This window comes from Colobus angolensis, unplaced genomic scaffold (assembly GCF_000951035.1).
Source record: "Colobus angolensis palliatus isolate OR3802 unplaced genomic scaffold, Cang.pa_1.0 Scaffold224, whole genome shotgun sequence".
NCBI lineage: Eukaryota > Metazoa > Chordata > Mammalia > Primates > Cercopithecidae > Colobus > Colobus angolensis.
In genome coordinates this window covers 5,554,286-5,569,929 of record NW_012115422.1, presented here as the reverse complement: position 1 = coordinate 5,569,929, position 15,644 = coordinate 5,554,286, and the positions used below count along the sequence as shown (strand labels likewise).

The window sequence follows — 15,644 nt, the reverse complement described above, 5'->3', positions numbered from 1 at the left end:
TATGGCTATACTGTAGATAACAGATATTTCAATTATTTAGTTCCTTTTAAGAAATGTTTAAACTTATGTTCTAAAGTCTAACATGAAATACCTTGTATGTACTTTTAAAGAACCAGAGAAGCCTATCCCTGTAAAGCCTGTCCCAGAAGAACCAGTTCCCACAAAACCAAAGGCCCCACCAGCTAAAGGTAGAGTGAAAAAAACATTATTACCTGTAAGAGATCTTTGTTTCCTCCATGTCTGTCCTACTATAAAAATATATGTAAAAGTGGCAGTGTACAAATTATCTGTGTGTTTGGGAATATTATGTTGTATTTGTCTTTCTTAACTTTTTGTTCTTACTAGCCTTGAGAAATCTGTTTCAAGTTTTTAAATCTCTTAATATTGATATTTTTAAGTGCCGAAGAAAGCTGTCCCTGAAGAAAAAGTACCAGTGCCCATTCCTAAGAAACTCAAACCTCCACCACCCAAAGGTACATTACTGAGTAATAATCACCAAAAACAACTTTGTTATGTATGTTCTAAAATCATGTCTTCCTAGCCCATCTGATGTTCTGTGTTTTTGCTGAGTAGGATGTTCTTGTCCTGATTCTTATATTTGGTGTTTTATGTGTATTTATTACATAGTATTCAAGGAATTGGTTTTAATGCTCTTTAATAATTAATATCTTTAAAGTGCCTGAAGAACCAAAGAAAGTTGTTGAGGAAAAAATACGTATTTCAATTACCAAACGTGAAAAAGAGCAGGTGACTGAACCCGCTGCTAAAGGTATAATGATTTCCTTCCTCAATTGTGATCTTTTCTGATGCCTCTTTTGAAATTAATGTAACCATGATTCATTTTGTTTTGTTGTTTCATGTATTTTAAATTAGTTGTCTGTAGAATGTTGAATGTAAAAATCTGTAAATACAGGATAAGAAGATAATACCTTTAAAAGGAAAAATTATTTCAAAATACATCCATAGCCTGTTAGACAATGGCTGTGTCCTGCCACGTGGCTACAATACATATAAAATAGAATGTTTGGGTTTAGAATCAGTGACCATTTGGCATATTCCTGATTTACCTAAACAATGTAATGATACCATAATATTCACCAAACTTTGGTAACTGTTTATTCATTCTAAATTCATTTTGAAGATGTTTTTTAAAGCTAACCAGTTTCCAGTCATTTTCCCCCTGATTCATACTAAGTGTGAAGTATACTAATTGAGAAGTAAATTTCACTTTTCAGGAAAGGATATTTCTTTCAAGCAGAGATATTTGAACACTAAACCTGATTTCACATTTGGGCTCTGCTATTTCATGTTTACTTGGGTACTTCTGTGTATCTGTATTTCTATGAAGCTCAGAATCCTTTCCACGGAGAGTATATAGTTTCTTAAAGATGAACAATCACATATCTATCTCATTAGAGGGAGACACATTATTCTATCTGCTTAAAGTACAGCAAAGCAGGTATTGGCTGGGTGACCTTTTTCCAACAATAAAATTTCCTTATACTTAATATTTCAAGTGCCCATGAAGCCCAAGAGGGTTGTCGCAGAAGAAAAAGTACCTGTCCCTAGAAAAGAAGTAGCACCACCTGTTAGAGGTACCTAATGGCACTCATTTTAATGTGTTGTTCGTCTTTTGCTGTTGAATTACTCTTCAGTTCTGTGTGTGAAAACTTTTGTGGGAAAAGTAAATCTTGTCCTTTCTTCTGTTATAAATGGGCCTATGTTTCTAAGGTGTCTTAATTTTGCTGAGTCATTGGCAAAGGTCCAACTTAAAGATAATATCTTTAAAGTGCCAGAAATGCCTAAAGAACTTGAACCAGAAGAAGTTGCCTTTGAAGAGGAAGTAGTAACCCATGTAGAAGAATATTTTGTAGAAGAAGAAGAAGAGTACATTCATGAAGAAGAGGAGTTCGTGACTGAGGAAGAAGTGGTGCCAGTGATACCAGTCAAAGGTAGATGATGCCTCCTGCAAAGGGATGTGCAACAGCATCTTTGGAGTTTGGGGGTCTGATTTGTTCAGATTCTGGGGGTTATTAGCAGCACTGATGATTGCTTACTTTAAACCAGATATTTTTAGATGCTGACATATGGTTTCTACAGGTGCTTTTCACATTTTATTTCTTTCTTGCAAAATTTCCAATATTCTTAATAATATCTTTAAAGTGCCTGAGTTACCCAAGAAACCTGTTCCAGAAGAGAAGAAACCTGTTCCTGTTCCCAAAAAGAAGGAAGCTCCACCGGCAAAAGGTACACCACCATTCATTGACGGGTATCTAAGAGACTTCATCTACCTAGAAATAGTTAACTTTCTTGTGAGTTCAAAACCTTGTGTGTGTGTCACTATCTGTTGTTAAAAAACATTAGCTGTGCTTTATATGGATGTGTTGTTACTAGTAGTTAGAACTTAACAATAAACAATATCTTTAAAGTGCCTGAGGTTCCTAAGAAGCCAGAGGAGAAACTTCCTGTGCTTATTCCTAAAAAGGAGAAGGCTCCGCCAGCAAAAGGTACATCCTTATCATCCATCAATGGAATAGCATGATAATTCACGCGTGTAGCATAACTTGGTGAGCCATAGCAGATCTTTCCCCATGACAATATTAACAACACTAATGCCATGACAAGAACCTCTCAACTGGCCACAGGAGCAGTTTACCCGGTATTCATCTTTCAATTTTACCATCAAATTGTCCTTATGCTCAATGGTTGGCTCCTCCTCTTTAGTGGAAAGTTCTTCAAGTAAAATACATTCTTTTTGCATATCAAAATGGACAAAACCATCATTTACCAGACATTGTGTCTTGTCTTTATCACCGGTCCACTTTTTTTTCAGTGTTTTTTATTTTAATTTTTGTGTATTTTCTGGTCTTTGTTTTGTGGCTATTAGAATTTTCCATCTTAAAGTGAAATTGATAGAATATCTATGCTGCTTCAATTAAGGCCTTACATTGCCAGTCTTAAAATCTTAGCTATGGATGAAAAATGTGACACTAACTCTATCTGATATCTTTGAAGTTCCTGAAGTGCCCAAGAAACCTGTACCAGAGGAGAAAGTACCAGTACCAGCTCCTAAAAAGGTGGAAGCTCCACCTGCCAAAGGTACATGAACTTGTAATGTTGCAATTTTTTTATTTTACATTTGCATATGAGTAAAAAATTAATTGGTTTAACTCTGAACTCTTTGGGATGCAACTCTTTAGAGAAAATTAAATATTTTGTTTTAAAAAGAAAATGCCTCTTGGAATATCTTTGTCATACTTTTATTATCTTACCTTAATCTTTTGAAACTATGCTTGGAATCAATATTTTTATGTTGTATGAAGTATTTCTCTAAATCATTTCTTTAAAGTGCCAGAGGTACCCAAGAAACCTGTGCCTGAGAAGAAGGTGCCAGTTCCTGTTCCTAAGAAAGTGGAGGCTCCACCTGCAAAAGGTACATCATTTCATCATTTAAAGTACTTGGGGGAAAAAACTCACATCTATGTATACTCATATACAAATTTCCCCGTTACATTGTACATTTTTAAAGTGTCTATCTTGTTAGAAATATGTCAGGTATTTTGCAATTCTTTTTCATATCTATTGCTCTAAGACATTGTAAGAGAACATATTCCTAAATACAAATAATATCTTTAAAGTGCCAGAGGTGCCCAAGAAGCTCATCCCAGAAGAAAAGAAACCAACACCTGTTCCGAAAAAAGTGGAAGCACCACCACCCAAAGGTACATTAATCTGTAACAGAGCCACAGTAAAAGAGAAAACTGACTGGTGTTATACAGCCTTACTAATTATAATTAATGCTTAGTTTTTATGTTGATGACAATTGATGCTTTGTAATCACAGAATATTTGTCTTTCATAAGCTTCTTCATTGTTTTGAATATTTTACATAAAAGTGATGTTTGTACCCTTGAATATATATCTTTAAAGTGCCAAAGAAACGTGAACCAGTTCCTGTAGCTCTACCTCAGGAAGAGGAAGTTCCATTTGAAGAAGAAATTGTTCCTGAAGAGGAAGTTCTACCTGAGGAAGAGGAAGTTCTACCTGAGGAAGAGGAAGTTCTACCTGAAGAAGAGGAAATTCCACCTGAGGAAGAGGAGGTTCCTCCCGAAGAAGAATATGTACCTGAGGAAGAAGAATTTGTACCTGAAGAAGAAGTCCTTCCAGAAGTTAAACCTAAGGTGCCAGTACCTGCAGCAGGTATGGCAGCTCTTCTTGGAATCAAGGCCTCTTTTGTGTTGAATTCTGCTTTTCCATCCTTTTGTTCATCTCCAGTTTTATCTATAATGCTTTACCCTCTGTAAATGACCACCTAAATCTTAGAAAACATTCCAGACATTTGTGCTGTTATTATTGTGTGTCTGCCTTGTGTATCTGTCTATTGTAAATTATCTAAATGTCTTTTCAAATCACGTATTATGTTTACTTGTTTGTGGTCTTATTCTTATGTGTCTCTTTCTTATATATATATATATACAACCATGTATATGTGGTTTTTAATGCCTTCAAATGAAATGTTTTTAAGTGCCTGAAGTGCCAAAGAAACCTGTACCAGAGAAGAAAGTCCCTGTTCCCGCTCCTAAAAAAGTGGAACCTCCACCACCACCCAAAGGTACACCTCCCCAAAGTGAACACATATTCTTCACCCATAGCTTCGCCACATAAATTATGATGAAACTGGGTTTTAGCAAAAATTATATTTATAAAATGGACAATCACACACTTACATATTTACTTCTAATGATGTTCAGGAACTTGATACCTACTTTTTTCACTGGATGCAAAGCAGTATTCAAGAACAAAGATGAAAGGAAGCATTGTCCCAAAACTCATAGAAAAGTTCTAATTTCCTATCATTTGATTAAACATCATAGTTTTCATGGAGATATATTTAAATATACATGAATAAGTATACTACATATTTAAACATATCGACAAAAATTATGAATAAATATTCTTAAATTTCATGCTTCAACCATTTATATTAAATGCCTATTTAACACCAGGCTAAAAAAAAAAAAGAATGTGTTTATCAAAACACAGAATAATAGTTATGTCTTCTAATACATATATATAAAGGGCAGCCCAACAGGTTTTGATTTTAGTGTTGACTTCACACCTTGTTGTATTACTCTCAGCAAATCCTTTAACCAACCTGAGCCTGAAGTTATTTTCCTGTAAATTGGGGATGCTAATATCAGTCTTAATGGGTTCAGCTGTTATGGTGAGGATAAAATAAAGTAAGTTATTAAAGTAGTCTATCGTTGAATGAATAGTATCCAGATTTAACATATTCAATCAGCTCATAGTACAGGACAGAATTAATACATCTGTGCTTTAAAGCTCAATAATATTTTCTACAAAAGGTGCTGGCATGGCTACTTAAAATCAGCATAACCCTCCCATCAGGCCATATAGTTATATAATCAAATGAAATAGTAAAGCTGATCTTTTATTGGATATCAACGATTCAGAAATACTTTCTAGACAATAAATTACTAATGAAATTTAAATGGATGAAATGATATTAGTTTGGTGCAAAAGTAATTGTGGTTTTTACCATTAAAAGTAGTGTCAAAACCGCAATTATTTTTGCACTATCCTAATAGCATCTGTCCTCTGATAATGACACATGCTGCTGGTTCCTTGCTTTACAACTCCCAATTACATTATAATATTTCGGCTCCCAACTTGCATTACAGACCTGTCTTGAGCGACTGTTGCATGTTGGTCTTTCTGGGTGTGGGGACTTCTTGGTTTCTCTCTTTTATTGTCCTTAAAAATAAATTCTTGTCATGAAATGATGTCTTTAAAGTGCCTGAGATTAAGAAGAAAGTGACAGAGAAGAAAGTGGTCATTCCCAAGAAAGAGGAGGCTCCCCCTGCCAAAGGTATTGCTATTCCAAAGTAAATTAGACCATGCCATTTCCTTCCTTCACCTGTAAAAATCAAAATGTCCTGTTTCCGTATTTGTTAGTACACCTTATATTACTGCTGTGTCTACTTGTCTTTGTGTTTCTGAAACTGAACTTATAAAATTAAATAATATTTTTAAAGTGCCTGTGGTACCTAAGAAACCTGAGCCAGAAAAGAAGGTCCCTCCTCCTGGTCTTAAGAAAGCAGCGGTGCCTCCTGCCAAAGGTACATCATCCCGTAACAGAGATGTGTTTGCTGCACCGATGTTGAACTGTGGTTCTATCCACACAGGACGTTCAGCATAAATGTGTGCGTTGTATGGTCTGTCATTCACATTCGTCATTTGTGACTCTGTTGCACCCAAGTTTGTGTTGTGTCCATTTTTTCACTTGGTGTTGGTGTGTTTTACATTGTTTCTCTATGTATTTGTTGTTTCTAAAAAACAAAAATATATCTTTAAAGAGCCAGAAATAACTAAGGAACTAGTCCCTGAAGTACCCATTTCTTCCTACCAAAAGAAAAAGAAAAAAGAAATGGAGACTCCAGTAGTAAAAAGTAGAATTTCTCTTTAATAAACCCTTAATCTTAAACCACAAACTTTTTATTCTTTTCTCATTAACTGATTCTGTTAAATATCAATGTTTCATCTTGTGTATGTGCCTTTTGATATTTACTCTCTTATGCTGGAAACTGGAAACTTGGTCTTTATTCTTCTTTGGTTCTTGCATTTTAAGTGTCTAAAATAATCAATGTCTCTCAAGTTCCTGAGGTGCCTAAGAAGGTGGAAGAAAAACGAATCATTCTTCCTAAAGAAGAGGAAGTTTTACCAGTTGAAGGTAGATAACTTTCTAAGAAAATAACATTGCAAAGTCATCTTTGTCTTATTATTTTCTAATATTTAAAGTAGGTAAATGTACAACCCCAGGAAATCAACATATTCAGATTCTAAAATAAATTATTATTAACCTAATAGAAATTGAGCAGGCAAATTAATATTATTTGAATCTCCTTCTTGCATGTTCAGCCTGTTTGTCTGTTATTTGTTTTATTTTAATTAGAATTCATGAAGGGAAACTGTATTTGCTGTGGGAAATTTTTCATCAAATGACTTAGTAGGCAATTGTAAAATAAGCTTATCCGAGAGAAATTCCGGTTAAGCCTGAGTAACTGGTGCAGAAAATCTGACTTCTATCCCAAGTGGCTGTTTGACTTCAAACAAGTCTTTCATTAAAAAAAATAACAATAATAATTTTAACTAAATTATCTGAAGTCCTTTCCAGTTCGCAAATGCTGGGATAGGCCTAACATATTTTGAAGACCCAGTAGAGATTTTTTAAGGACTAGTGAGTTTACACAAGTGTTTTGAAGGCTGAGCAGTTTTCGATATTATCACTGTAGTCTAATATTCAAAATAATTATGAAAATAATTTACAAAATAATAATCTTTTTAAAGTGACTGAGGAGCCTGAAGAAGAGCCTATTCCAGAAGAGGAAATCCCAGAAGAACCACCTAGCATAGAGGAAGTTGAAGAGGTGGCACCACCTAGAGGTATAGCCGCTTTTAAGAGTTGAACATTTAAAACATTTGGTGTTCCAAATCTTTCTCAGAAGTTATCTAAATCTAATATTCACCAGTATGCTTTTCTTTATCATATCCATGATAAAGTGAAGATTAATTATTCATGACACCTGAATCTATGTGTCCTTTTTTTACCCTAAATTTTTCTACAACATCTGCAATACAACTAAGAATGAGAGATTACTATTTTGTTGTTGGCGATTTAATTTTTTTTCTGACCAGGTCCTACTGTAATAGTTTCTCCTAGATTTCAATCCTTAATTTTGTTTTTAATATTAATATAGGGGGGGAATCTAGTTCTGTGGTGAAAGTGTTCATTTTTTAGAAAAATCTTTAACTTATTATTCCTGAAGAGTGTGATAATCTTTTGCGTAACTGGTATTATATTTGCTTACAGGATTTCTAAGTAATATCCTTTACACCTCTAGGGTTCCTACTCCACATTTATTATTACCATTTAGGTTGCTAATATCTTTTAAAAATAAGTCAAGGTTTTGTGATATTTATTTATTTATTGGTATATGGGTGGTGTTCTGCTCATCACATGCCACTTTTCAAAATGTTCATAAAATTTCTTTTAAGTGCCTGAAGTGATTAAGAAAGCAGTACCTGAAGCACCTACTCCTGTTCCTAAAAAAGTGGAGGCACCACCATCTAAAGGTATATCAAATCCTCATTATTAATATCTTTAAATTCCCATTAATTTTCTTTCTAAAAAGCAACATTGTCTTTTTTGATTGCTTTCTTATAATTATTTAGATAGTGAACTGATTAAGGACCAGTAAAAACATAACTCATTCCAGTTCTTTAATCTTTTCTAGGATGTTAACGAATAATTGTGTGCGTGTGTTTATGTATGAATTATCCTAGAAGCTTCTTAACTAGCTGAGAATTTTAATGTATTAGTATGTCTCTCAATACTCATACACATAGCAATGGATCCCCCTTCCCCACATTCTGGATTTTATTCCATAAGTGGAGTTTTCTTATGTGTTATAATAATTATTTTACTATATTTATTATTTTATGGAAAAAATCTAATGCTTGGATAATAACTATTTTAAAGAGCCTCACGTCCCTTTTGTAATGTTTAACCCAAGCATTCAAGGTTATTACAAAATGTCTACTTTTCCCTGCTTCCTAATTCACTTAATGCTTCAGACAGTGCTCTTAAGCAGTTAGATTATGCTGTCCCTGCCACGGCAGACTCCTCAGCTAATATAAGAGTACACAGCAGAAAGTGAGGCCAATGTCAGGGCTTAAATACTCTACAATGGTAATCACTTCAAAAAAGTCTGGCACAGGTACTTGGTGGACATTTCTTCCTCTATAGGAATGTTAGGACAAATGAGTGATTTGAGAAAGTAGCTTTATTGCCTCTAAAATGGATGTTCCACAGTACAGAGGGACTTCTGAAAAACCTTAGTTATTGTCATGTTGGTGTTGTCTCTGGTGTTTTTATTTCATGTGTGTTATTAAGCATTCTCAGCTAACTAAAACACCTAATATCTTTAAAGTGCCAAAGAAAATTCCTGAGGAAAAAGTACCTGTTCCTGTTCAGAAAAAAGAGGCACCCCCAGCCAAAGGTATATCTTCTCTTTTAAAACTGACTTCCTCTTCTGTCTTTTTGCGTTAAGACTTTTATGTTTCATGTCTCTGTGTCTTGATTGCTTTTGATGACTTTTGTCTGTGAAAGCTTGCTCTTGACAGTCCTAAACATTAAAACTGTATCTTTAAAGTGCCTGAAGTACCAAAGAAAGTCCCAGAAAAGAAAGTCCCAGAAAAGAAAGTCCTTGTGCATAAAAAAGAAGCTGTTCCCCCAGCTAAAGGTATTTTTGGAGAGATCTTGGATTTTCATGTATTGTTGCATGCAAGCCTTTATTCAGTTTTAAAAATATATATTTGAATGTACATCTTTGTTTCTTCAGTGTTTAAAAAAATAAGTCTTTTAAAATAGATGCTCTTTCAGGGAGAACTGTCCTTGAAGAAAAAGTATCAGTTGCCTTCCACCAAGAGGAAGTAGTAAAAGAAAGACTAGAATTAGAAGTAGTAGAAGCAGAAGTGGAAGAAATTCCAGAAGAAGAAGAGTTCCATGAAGTTGAAGAATATTTTGAAGAAGATGAGTTTCATGAAGTAGAAGAATTCGTCAAAGTAGAAGCACATAGGGTTGAAGAAGAACACAGAGTTGAAGAAGTACATAGGGTAATAGAAGTTTTTGAGGCTGAAGAAGTGGAAGTATATGAAAAACCAAAAGCTCCACCTAAAGGTATAGGGAATTCTTCAAATAATACAAATTCTTGTATCTTGCTCTAACTTTCCTTTGAAAGTAAATTTTGTGTTCAGTTTGGAAGATTAGAAACCCCATAAAATACTTTAAACTTGAGTTTAAACTAGTTGACATGAAGATTAATATCTTTTAACCACACGGAGTATAATTTTAGTAGATGATAGTAATATTTGATATCCACTTATCGAAGGAGGTCACTGTATGAATTTGGAGATTATTTTTTAAATTTGACTAAGGATGTTACACAATTGTTACAGGTACCAAAATAACTGACCAGTGTCATTGGTTAAGGGAAAAAGAAACTCCTCAGTTCACTGAGGAATTTACATGTTCAGGCAAAATAACCACTGCTTTGTTAACATTTCAGTCAAAATGTTCACAAACTGAGAATTACTTATCAAAAGCTTTTGCCAGTTTATGATACTTTTATTAGAGAAACAACATTAAGGAAGTGAAGTATTGTTAATGGCACCTGTATTCTAGCATACTGTGAAGACAAACCATAGCACGAATAAGTTATCTGCAATACCATTCTAGATCTTGCACAAATTAATAATATATATGCAATATGAAGGAATATGTGTGTGTATGTGTTTAGCATATATAGAAAATTACAATATGCATGATATTTAGCAAATCAAAGCTCTTTTGAAAATAAATGCGTTATAAATTCAAAAAATATAAATAAAGAATTTTGTGACCCCTCATTGTACTAACTTTAGTAGTAGTGCTCCAAAATACTTCAAAAGTTCATTCTAAACCAAAATACTAATATCTTTGAAGGGCCTGAGATATCTGAGAAAATCATCCCTCCAAAAAAACCGCCCACTAAAGTTGTTCCTCGGAAAGAGCCACCAGCTAAAGGTATCTTCTTGGTGAAAAATTACTACTTAACTTTACATACGATAGCACCTTGGTTGCTTTATAAGCACAAGTTTGCATTCCACTTGATGTCTTTCTTCTGTATTTCTTGTTTCTGACATGTCTAAAACAAACTAATATCTTTAAAGCAGCTGAGGGTCCAAGGGAAGTTCTCCCAAAAAAAGACAGTCACTGTTGTTATACCTAAAACAACCAAAGCAAATATCTCTAGTAACCAAATAGTGAGCCCAGGTTTCCTTCTTTGGTGCTATTTGATTATATATTCACTAACATGCTTACTGATACACACATGTTTTTCTATTTATTATTAATTATATTAACCTGGCAAATATAAATACATAGTGAATATGTGTTTAATGTTCCTACTTTGTTCATTTTTGTAAATCTCTTAAATTTCACAATAGAAATTTAAAAGTATACAATAAATAATATAAACTTATATCTTTAAAGTCCCTAAAGCATGTGAGAAAGTTATCACTGAAGAGAAGGTACCAACTCTTCCACAAAAACAAACAGTAATAGCACCAGCTGAAGGTGTACTGTTAATTTTTCTTCTCAAGTTCTTACCATTCTAACATGTGAAATTCCCCTGGATTCTTGTTAATATATATTTTTTTAATTCAATGCATTTGAAATACTGTAATGTATTTGATAAAGTGATGCCTGTATTTTATATTGTCGCTGCATTCTGTTCTGTGTTTATCTCTCTCTTATGCTCTGCTTGTTAAAAAACTGTATATTTAAAAGAATATTTAAAAATAAAAGAAATTATTACTATTATCTTTAAAGTACCAGAGGTGCCTAAGAAAATTGTGGTAGAAGAAAAAGTACATGTTCCTGAAGAACCCAAAGTTCCACCAACTAAAGGTAACTGCCTTTTCTGATTCATCACTAATGTAAAATCTTCTTTTATTCACTGACTATGTAAGAGAGACCATTCTCCTCTCAATGCCACAAGATGACATAAACTTCAATTTATGTTCTATAACATAATCCTGTCTTTTGAGGCAATGCTTTAGGCATAAAGACATAAGCCCAAAGTTATTTGTATTGATCCTCTTATTTAATAACTAAATAATATTGATCCCTCAACTTGTCTTTCAAAAATAATTCATTTTGGAAGCTCTTCTGAAGTAGCTCTGAAAAAAAAAAAAAGTGTGCTCTAAATGACAATAGAAAATGATACTATCTCCAAAAAGCAAAGTGTTTCTGATATAATGAATCAAGAACTCATCGACAAGGCAATTCAGAGAAATGCACTGACTATATTTGACTTATAGCTGACTTATAATTGGGTTTTTTTTGACATTCTCCCTGTTAGATGCCCCTTCTAGGCTTGATACGTTTACACCCAACTATAATGTTCTGAAAAACTAAGATAAATAAATATCTTTAAAGCACCCGAAGTACCCAAGAAAATTGTCCCAGAAGAAAAAGTTCGTGAAGCTGTTCCTAAAAAGCCTGAAGTTCCACCAGCTAAAGGTATACAGTGATGCTAATTACGACATGAAATAACTCTTGGTTTAGTTTTTCATGGTTTAAAGTGAATGTGTGTGACATTAAATCCTTATATTTTGTATCTTATATTTGTTATTTATAACAATTAATATCTTTAAAGTTCCTGGAATGCCTAAGAAAAGTGTTCAAGAAGAAAAATCACCTATTGTTATTTCTGAAGACACAGAGATGTACAGTGAGTGTAGAAAAATTAGTGATTCTTTTTGGTTTCATTCGTGTCCTTAAATTCACTGTGTTTGTCTTTATAGCTTTGAAACGTAAATACACTAAACTCTTGTAAAAGCCTAACATGCCAAAAATATATGATTCAAATAATCTTTGTGTCTGTTATCTTCAGACAATCTATATTTCCTCACCAATTTAAAAAAGAAATACTATACTTACCATAGTGTGTGATTTTAGAAAAGTCATTTGTCTTGTTAAATTTTCCTAACCTATTCTGTATGCAAGTGTCTTTTGCTTTGAAGCAATTTATTTTCTCAGATCATGAAGTAACTTACTTTAACTCCATAATAATATTTTAATTGGATTTTATAAAATCAAAATGTTTCACCATTATTATTTTTTGACTCTTGATAACCATAATTGGAAACATTTTGGCAAAGCTGCTCAAAGGACCCTAGGTTTTCAAGGCCACTCAAACCTCAAAAGAATTCTCAATACTTTTTTTTTTGCTTTCATACAAAATTAGGATTAAATAATTTGAATGATGAAATAATCCAAATAGTAAAATATTGTGAATAGATACTGTTCAACAACCTGAATAGTAAAAATGACAGTAGTCAAAATATTCTTCCTTTTTTTTTTTTTTTTGAGATGGAATCTCACTCTGTCGCACCCAGGCTGGAGTGCAGTGGCACAATCTTGGTTCACTGCAACCTCTGCCTCCTGGGTTCAAGCTATTCTCCTACCTCCACCTCCCGAGTGGCTGAGATTATAGGCGCCCACCACCAAGCCCGGCTAATTCTGTGTATTTTTAGCAGAGATAGGGTTTTACCATGTTGGTCAGGCTGGTCTCAAACTCCTGACCTCAGGTGATCTACCCTCCTCAGCCTCCCAAAGTGCTGGGATTATAGGCATGAGCCACTACACCCAGCCCTCTTCCATTTTTTTTTAATCTAAAAAATTTCCTGATGAAACTCAACTTTTTTGTTGTTCTTCCTGTTATGCTAAGTTGCGATAAAAGAATATAATCACTTCCTCCTTTGAATATTCTTTCTATTCTTGACTGTAGTTATTGTTTTCAGCCAGTTTTTCTTCTAAAAACTGGAGAAATTTTTGTTGTCTTTATTTGCCTTATTTTCTAAATAATTAATTTTTAAAATTTTCTGCCTCCAAACCCTAAATGGCTTTTACATTCATATTAAATTGTGAAACCATATATTAGATGTGATTTGAAAATATAAATAATGAAGCTTCTAGAAAGGGAAAAGACTTATTGAATTTCTAGTAGGTCAAATATAGGAGAATTCTCAATGTGCAATTCAGTATCTTCCCTGTTCTTTATGAACAAATCCATTAAAAATAAGACCAATAGGACAATTTTACCAATAACTTTCTCAAGGCAAAGTGAAGAATTACATAGTCCTTGCTTGAACAATTCATCCATTTTATTATCATGATCATAGAGAAATGCTTAGAGTCTTATATCATGAAACTGGGAATGAGGCTATCCCCAGCCAGTGGATTCTAGCCACTAATTTGCCTCTATGTACTACTATTAATTTTGGTGATGAATGTGGTATTATATATTATATTTTTCTTAATACAATTCTTTATCCACCTTGAAACATCCTAATTATTTGAATACTAATATCTTTAAAGTTTATGAAGCATCTGAAGAAGCAGACCTAGAAGAAAAAGTACTTGTGACTCAACCTCAAAAGACAAAACCCAAACTAGCAAAAGGTATATAACAATGATCCAGTCTGAAGAAAAACTATTTTTTGGCTCCTTTTAAAAAGCTCCATATGTTTCTTCACCATTTATAAATATAACTATACTCATATCTTTTAAGTGCCTGAGCCACCCAAGAAAGTTGTTCCAGAGGACAAAATATATGTGACTATTCCTAAAAAGAGAGAAACACCAGCAACTAAAGGTATATTTCAAATACATCAAACCCAGATGAACATCTTTGGCTATACGACTCAAACGTTGCATGCTTTATATCAATTACTGTTTTTACAACTTTTAAATGTAAACCTACTAATATCTTTAAAGAACCTGATACAACCAAAGGCGTTTTTCCAGAGGTGGAGGTACCTGAGGCTGTTCCTGAAATTCCAGAACATCCTCCAACTGAAGGTATAATTCTCTAGTTAGGAAAATTTAAAGAAGAAAATATACTGTCTTCAGTCTGCAAAATGTTTAATGTTTAATATACATTCTCACAACCTCTAATGTTAAAATACTGTCTTTAAAGGATCTGATACACCCACAAAAAAGAATGATCTATGACTTCCCCCAAGAAAGTCAAATCCCACACATATAATATGCGAAGATAAAATATTAGAGCAAAAATAACATTTCTAGCATAAAGATCTCTGAAATGATATTAACAAATCTAACTTCCTTAGTATGTCATGTCTTTATGCCTTTGCCTTTTCTCAATTAAAAAACAAATACTAATATCTTTAAAGAATTTGAAGTCTTCAAGGAAGTCATTCCAGAGGAAGAAACTCCTATTGTTAAAAGAAGAAAAGCACCATCACCAACAGGTACAAGTTGGAAGAAAGTCAGTTTTTTTTCTCATGTTTGCAGTTATACTTAACACATGTAAAAATACTAATATCTTTTAAACCACAGTGGCTACAGAGGAAATCATTTCATAGATGGATCCCCCAAGTAGAAGCTCAACCAAATGTATACATGTCCCAGTGAGTCACTCAAGATACAATAGAGGGAAAAAATGCCTTTAACTTATACGCATGAAAGATGGTTGAGTCAGTGTATTTTCAAGAGGACTCCAGAGAAAACATATATACACACATTATGATCAAAACATGTCTTAAAGAAAAGAAAATATTTAATTCAGTGTAAAGTTGATCTGTAATATCTCTACAAGATTAGAACACCTCCCAGAATATCCTCCAACCAAGGCAAAAATAATTCCAGTTACAGCTGGAACTCTCCCCTCAATGTTCATTTGCTCCTCTCATTGCCTTTTATTTTTCAAGCATCGTACATATTTTTCATTTTGAATATCTTTAGATAAGTCAAAACATGGAAAAGCTTTAAAACCTCCGGAGCAATAATTGCATCATAACACCCATGGTATTCTGTAATTTAAAGAATATCTGAATATTTTGATATTTTTTCTCAGTCTGGAATCTTTTGGTTGTTCTCCCCTCTCCTAAACTTGAAAAACACTCACCTTTTTAAGGTGTCGAAGGTGTAGATGCAAAAAAAAAAGCCAACCTAGATTTTTCAAAGTGGCTGTAATTTGTTTTTCTCAATATAAT

General features: G+C 33.5%; 1 protein-coding gene across 1 annotated transcript in view; it reads left to right on the top strand.

The window, feature by feature from the left end:
- TTN (titin) overlaps positions 1-15,644 on the top strand; it is a 273,017-nt gene that overhangs the window by 124,686 nt on the left and 132,687 nt on the right. The window contains exons 134-153 of the mRNA XM_011944051.1: positions 111-188; positions 399-473; positions 677-769; positions 1,518-1,595; positions 1,791-1,952; positions 2,164-2,247; positions 2,430-2,507; positions 3,016-3,099; positions 3,350-3,433; positions 3,639-3,722; positions 3,930-4,199; positions 5,815-5,889; positions 6,676-6,750; positions 7,368-7,463; positions 8,076-8,153; positions 9,011-9,079; positions 9,233-9,322; positions 9,463-9,759; positions 10,564-10,644; positions 11,452-11,529. Coding sequence (XP_011799441.1) covers positions 111-188; positions 399-473; positions 677-769; positions 1,518-1,595; positions 1,791-1,952; positions 2,164-2,247; positions 2,430-2,507; positions 3,016-3,099; positions 3,350-3,433; positions 3,639-3,722; positions 3,930-4,199; positions 5,815-5,889; positions 6,676-6,750; positions 7,368-7,463; positions 8,076-8,153; positions 9,011-9,079; positions 9,233-9,322; positions 9,463-9,759; positions 10,564-10,644; positions 11,452-11,529 — 2,109 coding nt within the window. The remainder of the gene's footprint in view (positions 1-110; positions 189-398; positions 474-676; positions 770-1,517; positions 1,596-1,790; positions 1,953-2,163; positions 2,248-2,429; positions 2,508-3,015; positions 3,100-3,349; positions 3,434-3,638; positions 3,723-3,929; positions 4,200-5,814; positions 5,890-6,675; positions 6,751-7,367; positions 7,464-8,075; positions 8,154-9,010; positions 9,080-9,232; positions 9,323-9,462; positions 9,760-10,563; positions 10,645-11,451; positions 11,530-15,644) is intronic.